Raw genomic sequence first — 19,660 nt, 5'->3', positions numbered from 1 at the left:
TACATATTCTTATTCCATTTGTACAGGAATAAGAATATGGACAGGTAATATGGACAGGTGGACACTGTATATAGCATTTTATTTTCACTCTTAACAGAGATGATCCACCCTCCCTTAATCCCATTTGGGGCTTCTTTTCAAAGTGAAAGTGATGACATCCATCCATCTTTAATGTTCTTCCTCTGAATTAATCACAGCTTTTTCTTACTAACAATGACTCTGAGGAGCCAAGGCTCTGGGGCTGTGTGAAGCAGGGTCCTGGGCTGCAGCCTGGGACCTCTGTCAATCCTACCCACTCTATGATGAACAAAATGTCCTCTAGGGGTCCTTAATTACCCCTTCTGCCCTCTATCAACCCCCCCGACAAACCCCAAGCACCCCTTAACACTGGCAACCGTCTCCCTGCCCAGGCAATGATCCATGCCTAATGGGGTGGAGCTACACCCTCATTAAGAGGGTGAGAGAGACATTGTTTAGTAGCTAGCCAGAGAAATGCATGTTTAAAGCTCTCCCCCTCCGTTAGTGTTGTAGGTCCTTTACCAGCTGTCCCTACATGTGCCTGTATCAATAATTCACTGGGGGAGGTGCCGGGGCTGATGGCTGTTTCCTTAGTTAAAGGAATGACCCTGAGAATTTACAGCCAGGTGTCCTGAAGCATGGCCAAGCATACTGTACTTGTGTGTGGAGGGGATATAAACTCAGCAAAAAAAAGAAACGTCCTCACTGTCAACTGCGTTTATTTTCAGCAAACTTAACATGTGTAAATATTTGTGGTGAACATAAGATTCAACAGAGACATGAACTGAACAAGTTCCACAGACATGTGACTAACAGAAATGGAATAATGTCTCCCTGAACAAAGAGGAGGGTCAAAATCAAAAGTAACAGTCAGTATCTGTTGTGGCCACCAGCTGCATTAAGTACTGCAGTGCATCTCCTCCTCATGTACTGCACAAGATTAGCCAGTTTTTGCTGTTAGATGTTACCCCACTCTTCCACCAAGGCACCTGCAAGTTCCCGGACATTTCTGGGGGGGAATGGCCCTAGCCCTCACCCTTCGATCCAACAGGTCCCAGATGTGCTCAATGGGATTGAGATCCGGGCTCTTCGCTGGCCATGGCAGAACACTGACATTCCTGTCTTGCAGGAAATCATGCACAGAACGAGCAGTATGGCTGGTGGCATTGTCATACTGGAGGGTCATGTCAGGATGAGCCTGCAGGAAGGGTACCCTATGAGGGAGGAGGATGTCTTCTCTGTAACGCACAGCGTTGAGATTGCCTGCATTGACAACAAGCTCAGTCCGATGATGCTGTGACACACTGCCCCAGACAATGGCGGACCCTCCAAATTGATCCCGCTCCATGTTCCAGGCCTCAGTGTAACGCTCATTCCTTCGACGATAAACACAAATCCGACCATCACCCCTGGTGAGAACTAACCGTGACTCATCAGTGAAGAGCACTTTTTGCCAGTCCTGTCTGGTCCAACGATGGTGGGTTTGTGCCCATAGGCAACGTTGTTGCCGGTGATGTCTGGTGAGGACCTGCCTTACAACAGGCCTACAAGCCCTCGGTCCAGCCTCTCAGCCTATTGCGGACAGTCTGATCACTGATAGACCAGGAATGCACAATCCCTCCAACTCGGGCACTAATGGGCGGATATCACTACTAAAAGAATTCAGTGTGACATACGCTGACTTTACCAAACATTAGGAACGCCTTCCTAATATTGAATACCCCCCCCTCGGTACTGCCTCAACTCGTCGGGCCATGGACTCTACAAGGTGTCAAAAGCGTTCCACAAGCCCATGTTGACTCCAATGCCCACAGTCAAGTTGGCTGGATGTTAATACACACAGGAAACTGTTGAGAGTGAAAAACCCAGCAGTGTTGCAGTTCTTGACACAAACCGGTGTGCCTGGCACCTACTACCATACCACGCTCAAAGGAACTTCAATATTTTGTCTTGCCCATTCACCCTCTGAATGGCACACATTCACAATCCAGTGGATTTAACAAGTGACATCAATAAGGGATCCTAGCTTTTACCTGGATTCACCTGGTCAGTCTGTGTCATGGAAAGAGCAGGTGTTCTTCATGTTGTGTATACTCCGTGTATAGAAACACTTGGGTGAAATACAGTAAGATGAGCATTGTGTATCAGATTGCTGGGCCTCAGTCATCCTTCTTGTGTGGATGTAGCATACTTGCACATTTTATTTATTTCACCTTTATTTAACCAGGTAAGCTAGTTGAGAACAAGATCTCATTTGCAACTGCGACCTGGCCAAGATAAAGCAAAGCAGTTCGACACATACAACAACAGAGTTACACATGGAATAACCAAACATACAGTCAATAATACAGTAGAAAAAGTCCTATGCAGCATGTGCAAATGAGGTGAGATAAGGGAGGTAAAGTCAATAAATAGGCCATGATGGCAAAGTAATTACAATATAGCAATTAAACACTGGAATGGTAGATGTGCAGAAGATGAATGTGCAAGTAGAGATACTGGGGTGCAAAGGAGCAAGATAAATAAATACAGTATGGGGATGAGGTATTTGGATGGGCTATTTACAGATGAGCTATGTACAGGTACAGTGATCTGTGAGCTGCTCTGACAGCTGGTGCTTAAAGCTAGTGAGGGAGAGACGAGTCCCCAGCTTCAGTGATTTTTTGCAGTCCGTTCAGTGATTTTTGCAGTCCGTTCCACTTTCCTTTCAGAGAACTGAAAGGAAAGGCGGCCAAAGGAAGAATTGGCTTTGGGGGTGACCAGTGAGAGATGCCTGCTGGAGCGCATGCTACGGTTGGATGCTGCTATGGTGACCAGTGAGCTGAGATAAGGCGGGGTTTTACCTTGCAAAGACTTATAGATGACCTGGAGCCAGTGGGTTTGGTGACGAATATGAAGCAAGGGCCAGCCAACGAGAGCATACAGGTCGCAGTGGTGGGTAGTATATGGGGCTTTGGTGACCAAACAGATGACACTGTGATAGACTGCATCCAATTTGAGTAGGGTGTTGGAGGCTATTTTGTAAATGACGTCGCCGAAGTCGAGGATGGTCAGTTTTACGAGGGTATGTTTGGCAGCATGAGTGAAGAATGCTTTGTAGCGAAATCGGAAGCCAATTCTAGATTTCATTTTGGTTTGGAGATTCTTAATGTGAGTCTGGAAGGAGAGTTTACAGTCTAACCAGACACCTAGCTATTTGTAGTTGTCCACAAATTCTAAGTCAGAATCGTCCAAAGTAGTGATGCTGGACGGGAGGGCAGGTGCGGGCAGCGATCGGTTGAAGAGCATGCATTTAGTTTTACTTGCATTTAAGAGCCGTTGGAGGCCATGGAAGGAGAGTTGTTTGGCATTGAAGCTCGTCTGGAGGTTAGTTAACACAGTATCCAAAGAATGGCCAGAGGTATACAGAATGGTGTTGTCTGCATAGAGGTGGATCAGAGAATCACCAGCAGCAAGAGCGACATCATTGATGTAAACAGAGAAGAGAGTCGGCCCAAGAACCCCCATAGAGACTGCCAGAGGTCCGGACAACAGGCCCTCCGATTTGAAACACTGAACTCTATCAGAGAAGTAGTTGGTGAACCAGGCGAGGCAGTCATTTGAGAAACCAAGGCTGTTGAGTCTGCCCGATAAGAATGTGGTGATTGACAGAGTTGAAAGCCTTGGCCAGGTCGATGAATACGGCTGCACAGTACTGTCTCTTATCGATGGCGGTCAAGACATCGTTTAGGACCTTGAGCGTGGCTGAGGTGCACCCATGACCAGCTCTGAAACCAGATTGCATAGCGGAGAAGGTACGGTGGGATTTGAAATGGTCGGTAATCTATGGTGTGTGTAGGATTGCAAACCCCCGGTAATTTACCAAAGTTACTGGAATTTTCTGAAGAATTCCAGTAGTTCACTAGTAACATTAGGATATGACCGGTAATATTCCTGCGCTTTGCAACCCTAGGTGTGTGTGGTTTATTGTCCTGTCCATTATTCCCCACTCCACCAGGCTCTGTGGCTACTAAGCAGCTCTGATTGCTACCACCTGACAAGATCACCATCTATAGTGTATGCAGCTAGTGCTCAGCTCAGTCAGGCACGCAGCCCACTGAGATAACCCATACAGCTGGCTTTGGTCATGCTGCCTGGCAGCCCTGGACACACCACTTCTAATGGAAGGATAATAGATCCAGGCCTATAAGTCAACATGAGCCTGGAGGAGAGGCTAGTTAGGAATGCTTGACTGAACTCAATGCACTGAACTATTCACTGTGGTATCAGAATACTTCATCTTCTAAACTATTCACTGTGGTATTAGATGACTTCATCTTCTAAACTATTCACTGTGGTATCAGATGACTTCGTCTTCTAAACTATTCACTGTGGTATCAGATGACTTCATCTTATAAACTATTCACTGTGGTATCAGATGACTTCATCTTATAAACTATTCACTGTGGTATCAGATGACTTCGTCTTCTAAACTATTCACTGTGGTATCAGACGACTTCATCTTCTAAACTATTCACTGTGGTATCAGATGACTTCATCTTCTAAACTATTCACTGTGGTATCAGATGACTTCATCTTCTAAACTATTCACTGTGGTATCAGATGACTTCATCTTCTAAACTATTCACTGTGGTATCAGATGACTTCATCTTCTAAACTATTCACTGTGGTATCAGACGACTTCATCTTCTAAACTATTCACTGTGGTATCAGGTGATGACTTCTAAATTTTTGTTGCATAAAAACATTGCTTGGACTTTTGCCGGATTGTCTTTTTGTCTTCTTTTGCATGTGTGTGTGCGTGTATGTGTATGTGTGAGTGTATGTGTGCGTGTATGGGTGCGTGTGTGTGTGTGCATGTGTGTGTGCATGTGTGTGTGTGTGTGCATGTGTGTGTGCATGTGTGTGTGTATGTGTGTGTGTATGTGTGCGTATGCGTGCGTGTGTGTATGTGTGCGTATGCGTGCATGTGTGCGTGTCTGTGTGTGTGTCACAGGGATGATAATTTCTCAGACACGCTTAGTCAGAAGGCTGACAGTGAGGCCAGCAGCGGCCATGGAGCTGAGGACAAGTGTTCAGGAAAAGACATGAGCTCTCCTACTGACACCAGGATCACTGACGCCTACATTGGCAGGTGAGCTCAACCACATCTCACCTCTACCTTACCGAGTGAGGCAGTATTTATTAAGCACCAAACAGAAGAATATGGACTGAAACATGGGGGGGACAACTTGGACTTACTGTTTTACATTGTATGACACACACACCCTAGCCTACTGGAACAGCGCACCTTGACGTCTCACTGTGGAATCTTCTCAGGTATCTCGCTAATGAAACAGCCAAACCAATAACTGCCTGTTTTCTGGGTCTGGCTGCCAGGGGGCGGTTCTGGCTGCCAGGGGGTGGGTCTGGCTGCCAGGGGGTGGGTCTGGCTGCCAGGGGGTGGGTCTGGGTGCCCTACCACCACCCAGTCCACTGTGCTCTGTGGTCAACTACAGTTTAAAAGATCAAAAGGGCTACATGACATTAGGTAGATGCATGTAAAAAAAAAAAACATTTTTAAACATTCTGGAATGGAGATGAATCTAGAATGAATTCCAAGAGAGGAAAAACAGTTGTGTGTACCTGTACCTTATGACTAACACTGAGGGACAGTACTGGAGTTAGTCAGTCTACATGAGAAGGACCAGATGTCATCTTACATGCAGGGTCATCCACAATGTTAGCTAAACCTGGGCCCGTATTCACAAAGACACTGGGAGAGCTGATATAGTATCAGCTTTTTTAGAAAAAATTATATGGACAGAGCAGACCTGATTCTAGGTCAGTGCTCCTACTCTCAGCCTAATGGCCAATAGAATCATCGTTGATGATGAGTTGTCCCATTCAGTGGATAATCTAAGTCCATTTTCAGATGGTTGGCTTCAGTCAACATCAGGGTGTAAATACATTAGAGTGGTTATTTCATAGTTGTCATTCTCAGAGCAATCTAGGGCAGACTCACACACACACACTCCTGGTGTATCTTTTTGGCAGGGACTATAAAGGCTTCTGGGAGAGCTACAGTATTTTCTCACTCGTTCTTCTGTTCATTGCTGCATTCTAATTTGTGTGACGGAGTAGGCAACCTTGAGAAATCTGTCACTGGCATCAGCCCTGTAAGTTTAGATAGTGTTTTATTGAAAGGCTTGCTCACTTCACCTCTCTCTCTGCTGGAGAAATGTTAATGAATCATACTTTTGACTAGCTATGCGTTCCATTCCTTGTTACCCCCTCCCTTGCTACCCCTGGCACCCCTCTACCCCTTGAGCCAGGACTACTTTCTCTACCCCCTGCTCCCTCGCTCTCTACCCTCTGCTCCCTCCCTCTCTACCCCCTGCTCCCTCCCTCTCTACCCCCTGCTCCCTCTCTCTCTACCCCCTCTCTCTCTACCCCCTGCTCCCTTTGTCTCTACCCCCTGCTCCCTTTGTCTCTACCCCCTGCTCCCTTTGTCTCTACCCCCCGCTCCCTCTCTCTCTCTCTCCCTCTCCCTCCCTCCCTCTCTCTTACCCCCTTCCTCTCACTACCACCCCTCCCTCCACCCCTCCCTCTCTATCATCCCTATCTCCCTCTCTTTCCACCCACCCTCCCTCCATCCCTCCCTCTATCCCTCCCTCTCTTCCCTCCCTCCATCCCTCTCTTCCCACCCTCCCTCCCACCATCTCTCTTTCTCTATTTCCCTCTCTACTGTTCTATGCAGACATGGCTCAGCACTGTTGAATCATTCATATATTTGGCTTTATTTAGATATCTCTCCTTCTACTCCAATTTTCAGCATTTCTATTATACAACAGCAGTAATTACAGCCTAGAATTGTAGTCAACCAGAGAACATTATTGTATTATCTGGTTTGCTTTTGTATGACATTATCAATAGTATGGAAAACATGGCAGTCATGATTCATATTATAATATGGTTTGTAAGTACCCAATGACTGTCTGTAGATTGTACTGTAGCAGTTGTTTTCCTTTCTGTAAGCCTGTCCATAGATTGAGTTGTGTGATCTTACACCCCCTACTGGTTATGAAGAGTCCATGCACGTGTTTACCCCTCCACGTGTTTACTCCACAAATCCCCAGTCAATCCTCAATCTGTATCAAAACACATTATGTCCCATATTTAGCTCCATGATGAATCGCCACTCTTAATGACGGTGGCTGAGACAGACCGTGTTAATTAGACTGAGACTTGAAACACACCTAGGAAGGATGATTAAGGGATGAATAGCTGCTAGACTCATTTTTATTATTTATTTAACCTTTATTTAACTAGGCAAGTCAGTTAAGAACCAATTGTTATTTACAATGACGGCCTACCCCGGTCAAACCCGGACGACGCTGGCCCAATTGTGCGCCACCCTATGGAACTCCCAATCACGGCCGGTTGGGATTCAACCCGGGGTCTGTAGTGTTGCCTCTAGCACTGAGATGCAGTGCCTTAGACCGCTGCGCCACTCGGGAGCCCTGAATGACTCATGAATGAAACTTGATGGAGATAAAGGTTTTGGGATATGAGACAGGAAGTACAGTGCAGGTAGCTTGGTCCCAGATCGGTTTGTGCTGTCTTGCCGACTACTATGGTCTTGTGGCATGTTAATGACTGAAGGAGTTGGCTATACAGCACAAACAGATCTGGGACCAGGCTAGAGCAACAATACACATTTGGACAAATGTTAAACCCTTTAGTAGATGTTATTTGTCCGCTTCTGTGTCGTTGCATAACAAGTCATTGATTTAGGGTTTCTGCCTGGTGGGTGGGAGGGTGGGAAGAAAGGGTAGGGAATATTAGTTTGATATTATGTTAGTGGTGAGGCAAAAATTGTCATCTCTCAATGGTTTATTGAAGAATTAAAAAAGACCGAACAAAAACAGTTAGTGAATGAAAAAGTCCCCTATCACCCTTTATCAAATCCTCAAAATACTTGTATCCCCTCACAATCTCCTCTCATAACCATCTCTCAATGAACTTTTTCCTCAGAGTATATCCACTGGAACAATCCTAAATTGTTATCCCTCTATGGTTAAATATCTTTATATATTTCTCTTATCAAATCATCCTCCGACACTGCTGCCAGACAGGCAACCTATCACATTTGGTGCTGATTAGGTAGGGGTATGAAACATTATGGCTGTCTCCTGGGCTGTGTCCCAAATGCCCCCTATAGTGAACTACTTTTGAACAGAGCCTAATGGGCCCTGGTCAGAAAAAGTGCTAGGCTGGGTTTCATAAATATGCAGAGCAGAGCAGGGTCTTATCAGAGCCCCAGTAGTGGTTGTCGTGTCTTTGGCATCATTAAAACTGAAGACTTATTTATCAAATAACTCTCTGTAATTATTATTACGCGATTAAACTGATTAATCATGTAACTGTAATTAACTAGGAAGTCTGGGCACCAAGGAAAATATTCAGATTACAAAGTTCTAATTTTCCTGATATAACTTTCAGATATTTTAATATCTGATCAATTTGAATTATTATTTACCTCACGTTAGTCTCATTCCAAACGTCGTAAATTGTTATCTGCACCAGCCCAGTCTTCACTATGAGTCAAACATACATCAATTGTCTTAAAATCATTTATTTACTAACTATGTACTCACAGAAATGCATCATACAAACAAACAAACAAAGTAGATATGGTTCCAAAGAAATGATAGGGGGGTGTGGGCTAAACTCTGCTTGTTAGACAGAGTGATAATTATAACAATTGAAATCATAATCCTTTGCACATGAACGCTCACTCATTCGGGAACAATTGCAGTATGTATAGATTTATGCTCAGTGTGTATCGTCAGGATCTCTGTTGAAAAGTTTGTTTCTGTTGGAGAGTCTGTCCGCCCTCTCTCTCACTCTGTCGTGGTTAGAATGGATAGTTCAGAGTGACATTCATTCATGTCGTTATAGAATACATGTTTCGGCAGTTGTCGGTCTTCGCATTCAATGATACCGAATTCCTAGCTTCAGACTAGTAATTAATACCAAAACTTATTCTTATTCTGTTGGTATCAATAATCTAAGAGTTTAACCACGTGGTATGTGTGCCTGCGTGCGTGAGTGTGCCTGTGTGCTACTAGGTCTCTGTGTGCGTGCCATGCGTAAGGGATGCACACCTGTGTGTGGCAGGTCAGGTGTATATCTATGTTCAGTCAGGAGGGTGTGTTGAGACAGCAGGTTCAGATGGAGGACAGATTTAATGCTGAGCCAGCTGAACCTTATCCCAGGCAGGCAAGGGGGCACTGTGTGGCTAAAGGTTCAGATAAAGACCCAGCCTGCAGGCCTCAGTGCTGCAGCTGGAGCCCTGCCTCAGAACAAGCAACTAGGAGCACTTTGGGACTGACATATAGGTTTATATATGAACACTACATTCAGACAGAAGGCTTCAACAACTCTGTCTAGAGTCTATATCCCCATACTGTCTAAGAATCTGTGTGACTGTACATTACCCCATACTGACTAAGAATCTGTGTGACTGTACATTACCCCATACTGACTAAGAATCTGTGTGACTGTACATTACCCCATACTGACTAAGAATCTGTGTGACTGTACATTACCCCATACTGACTAAGAATCTGTGTGACTGTACATTACCCCATACAGACTAAGGATCTGTGTGACTGTACATTACCCCATACTGACTAAGGATCTGTGTGACTGTACATTACCCCATACTGTCTAAGAATCTGTGTGACTGTACATTACCCCATACTGTCTAAGAATCTGTGTGACTGTACATTACCCCATACTGACTAAGGATCCGTGTGACTGTACATTACCCCATACTGACTAAGGATCTGTGTGACTGTACATTACCCCATACTGTCTAAGAATCTGTGTGACTGTACATTACCCCATACTGACTAAGAATCTGTGTGACTGTACATTACCCCATACAGACTAAGAATCTGTGTGACTGTACATTACCCCATACTGACTAAGAATCTGTGTGACTGTACATTACCCCATACAGACTAAGAATCTGTGTGACTGTACATTACCCCATACTGACTAAGGATCTGTGTGACTGTACATTACCCCATACTGTCTAAGGATCTGTGTGACTGTACATTACCCCATACTGTCTAAGAATCTGTGTGGCTGTACATTACCCCATACTGACTAAGGATCCGTGTGACTGTACATTACCCCATACTGACTAAGGATCTGTGTGACTGTACATTACCCCATACTGACTAAGGATCTGTGTGACTGTACATTACCCCATACTGACTAAGAATCTGTGTGACTGTACATTACCCCATACAGACTAAGAATCTGTGTGACTGTACATTACCCCATACTGACTAAGAATCTGTGTGACTGTACATTACCCCATACAGACTAAGAATCTGTGTGACTGTACATTACCCCATACTGACTAAGAATCTGTGTGACTGTACATTACCCCATACTGTCTAAGAATCTGTGTGACTGTACATTACCCCATACTGACTAAGGATCTGTGTGACTGTACATTACCCCATACTGACTAAGGATCTGTGTGACTGTACATTACCACGGCTGTTTACAGACACTGCAACATGTCTAAGGTTTAGCTAAAACCCATAGACTTGACCTCAGTGTCTGTCTGTCTCTTCCCGCCCTCTCCCATATCCCAGCAGGCATAAGAAGAGGACGGAGCCCCCCTCCCGCCGCCCCCCGGCACGCCCTAATGATGTCAACTGCATGGTGCACCCCTCCCAGCAGACCCACGGTGGCCAGGCTCACACGCCTGAGATGGGCTCCCCGGTTCTAGGTCACTCCTTCAGCCCCCGGGACCTGCTGCGGAGCCGTAACCACGGCCAGCTTCCCATGGACAGCCCCGAGCACCGGCGCCGAACAGGCCACGGCAGCCTGACCAACATCAGCCGCCACGAGTCACTGAAGAAGATGGAGAGCCCGCCCATTCGACGCTCCACAAGCTCGGGCCAGTACACGGCCGTGTTCCAGGACCCCCACCCGCACGGTGGTGGCAAGCCCCTGGATCCGGAGACCATTGCACAGGTCAGCGCCAGCACCGCGGGACGAGCGCACCTCCCTCCACCAGCAGCCCTGTCAACCTAGTTAGTCTGCTTACTCTGAGTTCTGCTACTACTGAACACCTCTGTCACAATACTCCCAAACACATTCACAATCTAGTTTTCCTTTATAGTTATCAAGACGCTCTTATTCAGTGACTTACAATAAATTCAGTCAGCTAAAGTAGGGGAGAGCAGACGACCACATATCACGATCATTGCAACAAAACTTTCTTTAAAAAAACTACTATCGGCAACGTCAGTACTAGTAGAATATCAAAAATACAATGTTAGTTTCTGTTACAGCATCAAATAGCTTCAGAGACAGATTCTGGGACATTGATGTTGAGTAAAATAGCTTTTGAGACTACCTAATTTTATAATGTTCCGCACGGTCACGTACAGTTACAAAAGCTGTTAATTTGGTCCGGGTGCTACGTGTCAGAACAGAAAATAGAAAATCATTATTACAAAGCAGCGTCAGTGTTTGCATGGCAATACTTTGTCGGCACAGGCCCCAATGACCTTATCAGAGCTCTGATAACAATGTAGCACATCTTGGCTGTAGCAGTGTGCATTGTGTGAAAGCATGAGAAGCAGAGTGGAGAGACTTCTAATAAGGAAGCTTAGGGTCAGAGAGAGGACGATGTCTCTCTCCATTGGGTTGTCGGTCTCTGGGAGATGCTCGGATGACTGTCCTGTCATCGCTGCATCCTGTCTTATTCTGAGTCAGGAACATACTTAGAGATTTCAGTCTTCAGCAGCACTTTTATCCTGACGGTGCTCACATACATGTATTTATTGTATGATGCATGCTGGTGGTGTGATATCACTGTATTCCCTTAACTTGTCTATTGTTCTTTTCTCTTTCTCTCCTCCCTTGATTTGCCTGTCTCTCCCTCCCTGCAGGACATAGAGGAGACGATGAACACGGCGCTGAACGAGCTGCGTGAGCTGGAGAGGCAGAGTTCGGCCAAGCACGCTCCCGATGTTGTGCTGGACACCCTGGAGCAGAGGCAGTCGACCGGTGGTCCCACCCCAGCCAGCTCCAGCGAGACCCTCAGCCCCCTCCACAACATCCTTCTGAGGGCTCAGACCGGCGAGGCCGGGGGGCCCCCGATGCGCCGCAGCACCAGCTCTTCCAGCGACACCATGAGCACCTTCAAGCCGGTAGTGGTACCCCGTATGGGGGTGCAGCTTAAGCCGCCTGCCCTGAGGCCCAAGCCCCTGGTGCTGCCCAAGACGGGCCCGGCTCACCCTCCCCCTGTACACCCTCCCCAAGACCCCCTAGACAAGTCGTGCACCATGTGAACTTTGAACTATGGGATGGGAACATGGACCAACAGGAAACTGGGAGAGGGTCTCTGACTACATACAGTAGCAATATGTTATCATTGTCTATAGATGATGATAATAATAGTAACAATATTGTGTAAGACAGTATAAGAACAGTCCATTGCCTGGACAGTGAGGATGCTGTTGTAATTTGCTTTGTGAGAAAGATGTGTTTTCTTGTGTCGAGAAGTTAACCAGTGTCCAGTAAGTTAACCACATTTATTAACAATGAAAACAGGAACATTCTCAGGTCTGCTAGACAGACTGAACTACCACAAGGAAAGGAGCATGTTTCAGTGTGACTAACTATTTAACAGACAAATAATTGTCAAGATCCATATGGAAAATACTGTAGAATCTGCTGAAATGCCTAGCATCGCTAGATAAGTCAACTTTTTCTTCTTGATCATTACTGTATTACAGAACAACAAATCACGAGGCTTCCTTTGAGGTTAGAGAAACGTGTCTGGTAGTTTACAAAAACTAGAGAACTACAAAAGAATGAACGCTAAAGAAACAAAATAGTGCACATTGCAATTCTGTTTTGCTTACTACTCAGCCAGGGGAACTATGGGAAATATAGTCCATGTCAGCTGAACCTGACTAAGGTTTGCTTCTCACTTAGATGGACAATGCTTAGATTTAGAGTACCAATCGTAAGGCTTTACTGCCACTCAGAAATATAAGCTGTCAATAGTGAAATTTCAAACCACCATTTGAAAGCTGTTGGAAGTTTGGATGTAGCTAATGTTTATAGCTGAGACTGAAGCAGGGAGGGCAAGAGTCCAGATATGTGTGTGATCATAAGGATGCACTCTCACATACAGTTTTGGCCAAATATATTCGCACCCTTGCACTTTTCTTAAATAATTCCCTATTTCTTCTCAAATAAATTGCAATTGGAATAAAACCTTTGTTATTGAATTTTCAACATTGCAGAACATATTTTATTTTTGTAAACTGTATTTTCTAAATTAAATTTGTAAACTTAAGACAAATGGCCTGGGCAAAATGATTGGCACCCAGGAGCTAGTACTTGTGCTGTGGGATTGCTTTGCTACGTCTGGTACTGGGGCCTTGAACGTGTGCAAGACATCATGAATCATGAAATCAGCAGATTATCAAGGTATTTTGGAGTTCAATGTTCAACACAGTGTCCAAAAATTGTGTCTTTAATGTTGTGGGTCTTCCAGCAGGACAACAATCCAAAACACACACCACCCTGAAATGGTTCAAGAAGAATCGCTGAACTGTTCTGGAGTGGCCAGCGAAGAGTTCAGATCAGAGTCACATCCATAACCTAATGGAGGAATCTGAAAGCAGCAGTTGGTGGAGGGCTCCCTCAAACGTTGAACAATTATAGCAGTTTGCTGCAGAAAAGTGCGCCAAATTGCCAGTTGAAAGGTATAGCAAGCTCACTGATGGCTCCAAGAAGCATTTATCTGAGGTTATCTTGGCCAAAGGCCATGTAACCAACTTCAAGCTCCAACTTCAAGCTCTGGGGTGCTAATCATTTTGTCCATGACATTTTCTTTATTTTCTCAAATTGTAAACTTAAGTTCACAAACATAAAATTGGTTCTGCCATGTTGAAAAACCAATAGGGAGTGGAGACCGGTTTATTTATTTTTTAAGTTTCTACTTATTTGAGAAGAAACAGGGAATTATTTAAGAAAAGTGCAAAGGTGCCAATGTATGTTGCTGCAACTGTATATACTGTAGATATAATTGGACAGTAGATGATGAGATGTTTATTTGGTGCACAACAGAAGAGTACAAATGAACTGGATACACTTTTGTCAAGGACTAGGCTGCACCTCCCAAAAGTTCTGAGAATGATGTTACAAGATTGCCTACATGTTGATTTTATATCGCTTTAATTTTATCGCAGCATCATAGTTCTAATCGAGGTCTGGAAGGAGACAAGAGGATACAACCACTGTGAAATATTACCCGTTATGGAAATCCTGTGAAAATGTTTATATACTCTTGAACACCTGTGTCAAACCTTCATTGGCTTTTTGTCTTTATATTCAAGGGGAGCGGTTGAGAATGGTTTGCATATAAAACAGAGTATAGAAAACACACCAGAGCTTGGTTTACAACAACACACAATGCCTGGCTTTCTCTGTCCAGACGACATATACTTTTACAGCTTGGATGTTTGTTTCTCTCTCTCCCTCCTCCTGCAATGTAAGCATTCTTTTAGAGTCCCTAAACTCATGGCAGTAAACTCCCAAAGACAGAATGCTGGACTGACTGTTACTGTAAAAGACCCATTTTGTTCATACTGCTTCTTGTCAGTGTTTTAGGAGCTTTATATCCCATCCCCATAGCCCCTTCTGATCTGTAGGCTAATCCTTGTGTTGTGGATGGGGAGATGGGCTGGTCCATTACGCTGTGGGGGAGATGTGACTGATGTTTAGATTCTCCATCATGACTTTGTTAGTAGTTGTGTGCCAGATCCCAGCTGTATAGAGGAGCAGACGCAGCACATGTGGACGTGGGGAATGCATACTCGCATGTTCACTGAAGACCATGTCACAGGATGTGGGTGTCATTGTGTTGGCTGCTGAGGGAACGATGCCTCATAAATGTATGGAATGGAGTATAATCTAGTGAATGGAATCAAACACATGAAAACCATGTGTTTGATAGCATTCCCTTCACTCCATTCCGGCCATTATTATGTGCCGTCCTCCCCTCAGCAGCCTCCACTGGTGGGTGCATGTAACAACTTTCACAAGGGAAATGGCCTCCTCATACTGTAACTGTATGTTCCCCTGTGACAGTGCCCTCTATGGGTCTCTTTTAAAGGTGCTGTGTAGCTGAAGACAAGAGACTGATGGGTACATGCGTGGGAAGCTTGCATCTGGTTAAAGAACAAGGACTCCAAAAAGCATTGTCTCAAGTTTGCAATAAGCAATGCTTTCCTTGGCATACAAACTGCAACAGGTTTATTTTTGTCTGTTGCCAAAATGTAATGTATATTAAAAGTGAATATGATTTGAATTCTGGATTACTAACCCTTTCTGGATTTTGTAATCATTTTTGTTTAAGATTTTGTTTGTTGGAATTGAATGGGATTTTTAGAACAAAGGTTGTAGAAATTCAAAGGTCCAAAGAACAGAGCCACGGAATTTGCAGGTGCCCCCCCACAAACTTTGGTCATATTCATCAGACACCAAAGGGAAGAGAACAAACAGGAAGGGATTACCCCAATAAGAAACACTCATTTTGTTTTCTGTTTTGCAACAGTGTCCTAATGAACATGAGCCTGTTGTAATCTGTGTTGTCTTTCTATATGCCATTATACACAGTTAGCAGTGGAGTCCTGCCTGTTGACTGTTGCTTTGTTTCCATGTACATCTGTAGTATGTACACATGAAAGTGCCTTAGTTCATAGTTTCTCTAAAACATTTTCAATGTTCTGTATGGTTGCATTCTTATTTCAGACCCTGTGTTATGAGCAAGTGGAGTAGGAAGCGAGACAAATTAATGAATGAGCGAAGTCTTGCATCTCAATATCTGCGGTGTTGCTCGTGGCAACGTCAATCTTTAATAATAAAGATACTGCTTATCCATTGTGACATTGCACAGAACTGTATATTTGGCATGTAACAGCTTAACAACTTAGAGTTCTGAGGACTGTTCCTCAAGGGTTTTTCTGTCTAATAAAGGAAATACACTGAACAACAATATAAACACAACATGTAAAGTGTTGGTCCCATGTTTTGTGAGCTGAAATTAAAGATCCCAGAAATTCTCAATTCGCACAAACTCCCTCTCAAATGTGCACAAATTTCTTTACATCCCTGTTAGTGAGCATTTCCATCCACCTGACAGATGTGGCATATCAAGGAGCGGGTTAAACAGCATGATCATTACACAGGTGTACCTTGTGCTGGGGACAATAAAAGTCCACTAAAATATGCAGTTTTGTCACAACACAATGCCACAGATGTCTCAAGTTTTGAGGGAGCGTGCAATTGGCTGCTGACTGCAGGAATGTCCACCATAAACCAGCTCCTATGTCGTTTTAGAGAATTTGGCAATATGTCCAACCAGCCTCACAACCCTAGCCCACGTGTAACCACGCCAGTTCAGGACCTCCACATTCTGCTTCTTCATCTGCGAGATCATTTGAGAGCATAAACCCGGACAGTTTATGAAACTGTGGGTTTGCACAACCAAATAATTTCTGCACAAACTGTCAGAAACCGTCTCGGGGAAACTCCATTGCATGCTCGTTGTCCTGACCAGGGTCTTGACCTGACTGCAGTTTGGCATTGTAACCGAATTCAGTGGGAAAATGCTCACCTTCACTGGCACGCTGGAGAAGTGTGCTCTTCATGGATGAATCCTGGTTACTGATAACGAACACAATTCCATTATCGATGGCAATTTGAATGCACAGAGATACCGTGATGAGATCCTGAGGCCCATTGTCGTGCCATTCATCGTCTGCCATCACCTCATGTTTCAGCAGGATCTGTGACCAACAGATGTGCATCTGTATTCCCAGTCATGTGAAATCCATAGATGAGGCCCTAATGAATTCATTTCAATTGACTGATTTCCTTACATGAGCTGTAACTCAGTAAAATTGAAGAAATTGTCGCATGTTGTGTTTATATTTTTGTTCAGTGTAGTTTGTTCATTCTGAAGTGGCCTTGTACTTTTGTGATAACATGAGCACTGTGCACAGTCAGCAGAATTACAAGCCTCTGTTGAATCATTGGTCATTGTGTTACATGACATACTTCACTATTTGGTTTCCGGTTCCGGGTTGGAGCGAGCGGTCGCATCTACACTTCGGTCCGCAGGTAGTATAACTTTTCATTACATTTCATTATAGTACAACGGTTTGATTTGTCTAATCTTAGCAACTTCTTCTTAGCTAGCTACATAGCCGACTTTGTATCAAAGATAATTGCGTAATTATCGTATTTCGTCGTCCTAACGTATCTGCCCAGCAGCTAGCTAACGTCCACTAGCACTGTAGAAACTATTACACTCAACGACTCGATTAGTGTAGTGTTAGCTAGCTACATAGTTGTCTTTGCTGTCTTCGTATCCAAGGTAATTGTGTAGTTTAGAGTGTGTAGACTTAGAGTGATTATCTTAATTTACCGAGGTTAGCTAGCCAGCTACTTGTCGTCCTTAACGTAGGAGTTACTGCTAGCTAGCTAGCCAACAGCTAGCCAACGTCTTCCGATTTGAACTTCAACAACCCGGTCAACATTCCGCCTCGCTCCACAGGTAGTATCACATTTTCATTTCACTTCATTACAGTACAACGGTTTGATTTGTTTGATCGTAGCTAGCTAGCTACATAGCCGTCTTTGTATCTAAGACAATTGTGTAGTCTGGAGCGATTTTCTAGGTTAGCTAGCCAGCTATTGTCGTTCTTTTAACGTAACGTTACGTAATCAACACTGCTAGCTAGCCAGCTAGCCCCCGAATAGCAGCACTGTAGAAACTATTACACTCGACGGAACGACTTGATTAGTGTAGTGTCAACAACGTAGCCACTGCCAGCTAGCCTACTCCAGCAGTACTGTATCATTTCAATCATTTTAGTCAATAAGATTCTTGCTACGTAAGCTTAACGTTCTGAACATTCGTTAAGTGTAGTCCACTTGTCATTCCAATCTCCTTTGCATTAGCGTAGCCTCTTCTGTAGCCTGTCAACTATGTGTCTATCTCCTCTCTGCACAGACCATACAAACGCTCCACACCGCGTGGCCGCGGCCACCCTAATCTGGTGGTCCCAGCGCGCACGACCCACGTGGAGTTCCAGGTCTCCGGTAGCCTCTGGAACTGCCGATCTGCGGCCAACAAGGCAGAGTTCATCTCAGCCTATGCCTCCCTCCAGTCCCTCGACTTCTTGGCACTGACGGAAACATGGATCACCACAGACAACACTGCTCCTCCTACTGCTCTCTCTTCGTCCGCCCACGTGTTCTCGCACACCCCGAGAGCTTCTGGTCAGCGGGGTGGTGGCACCGGGATCCTCATCTCTCCCAAGTGGTCATTCTCTCTTTCTCCCCTTACCCATCTGTCTATCGCCTCCTTTGAATTCCATGCTGTCATAGTTACCAGCCCTTTCAAGCTTAACATCCTTATTATTTATCGCCCTCCAGGTTCCCTCGGAGAGTTCATCAATGAGCTTGATGCCTTGATAAGCTCCTTTCCTGAGGACGGCTCACCTCTCACAGTCCTGGGCGACTTTAACCTCCCCACGTCTACCTTTGACTCATTCCTCTCTGCCTCCTTCTTTCCACTCCTCTCCTCTTTTGACCTCACCCTCTCACCTTAACCCCCTACTCACAAGGCAGGCAATACGCTCGACCTCATCTTTACTAGATGCTGTTCTTCCACTAACCTCATTGCAACTCCCCTCCAAGTCTCCGACCACTACCTTGTATCCTTTTCCCTCTCGCTCTCATCCAACACTTCCCACACTGCCCCTACTCGGATGGTATCGCACCGTCCCAACCTTCGCTCTCTCTCCCCGCTACTCTCTCCTCTTCCATCCTATCATCTCTTCCCTCTGCTCATACCTTCTCCAACCTATCTCCTGATTCTGCCTCCTCAACCCTCCTCTCTTCCCTTTCTGCATCCTTTGACTCTCTATGTCCCCTATCCTCCAGGCCGGCTCGGTCCTCCCCTCCCGCTCCGTGGCTCGACGACTCATTGCGAGCTCACAGAACAGTGCTCCGGGCAGCCGAGCGGAAATGGAGGAAAACTCGCCTCCCTGCGGACCTGGCATCCTTTCACTCCCTCCTCTCTACATTTTCCTCCTCTGTCTCTGCTGCTAAAGCCACTTTCTTCCACTCTAAATTCCAAGCATCTGCCTCTAACCCTAGGAAGCTCTTTGCCACCTTCTCCTCCCTCCTGAATCCTCCTCCCCCTCCCCCCCTCCTCCCTCTCTGCAGATGACTTCGTCAACCATTTTGAAAAGAAGGTCGACGACATCCGATCCTCGTTTGCTAAGTCAAACGACACCGCTGGTTCTGATCACACTGCCCTACCCTGTGCTCTGACCTCTTTCTCCCCTCTCTCTCCAGATGAAATCTCGCTTCTTGTGACGGCCGGCCGCCCAACAACCTGCCCGCTTGACCCTATCCCCTCCTCTCTTCTCCAGACCATTTCCGGAGACCTTCTCCCTTACCTCACCTCGCTCATCAACTCATCCCTGACCGCTGGCTACGTCCCTTCCGTCTTCAAGAGAGCGAGAGTTGCACC

At 45.3% G+C, this 19,660-nt stretch overlaps 1 protein-coding gene across 4 annotated transcripts in view; it reads left to right on the top strand.

The window, feature by feature from the left end:
* LOC135509168 (SLIT-ROBO Rho GTPase-activating protein 1-like) overlaps positions 1-17,076 on the top strand; it is a 162,317-nt gene extending 145,241 nt beyond the window's left edge. For 2 of the 4 annotated variants that reach the window (XM_064929597.1, XM_064929596.1), the window contains exons 20-22: positions 5,015-5,152; positions 10,677-11,061; positions 11,985-17,076. In XM_064929597.1, coding sequence (XP_064785669.1) covers positions 5,015-5,152; positions 10,677-11,061; positions 11,985-12,386 — 925 coding nt within the window. In that variant the 3' untranslated portion in view covers positions 12,387-17,076. Of the gene's footprint in view, positions 1-5,014; positions 5,153-10,676; positions 11,121-11,984 lie in introns of all 4 variants that reach the window. The other 2 variants (XM_064929598.1, XM_064929599.1) reach the window with 2 other exon arrangements.
* The last annotated feature ends 2,584 nt before the right edge of the window (positions 17,077-19,660 follow it).

Source organism: Oncorhynchus masou, chromosome 22, assembly GCF_036934945.1.
Source record: "Oncorhynchus masou masou isolate Uvic2021 chromosome 22, UVic_Omas_1.1, whole genome shotgun sequence".
Taxonomy (NCBI): domain Eukaryota; kingdom Metazoa; phylum Chordata; class Actinopteri; order Salmoniformes; family Salmonidae; genus Oncorhynchus; species Oncorhynchus masou.
The sequence above is the reverse complement of the archived record's forward strand: the minus strand, read 5'-3'. Positions and strand labels throughout refer to the sequence as shown.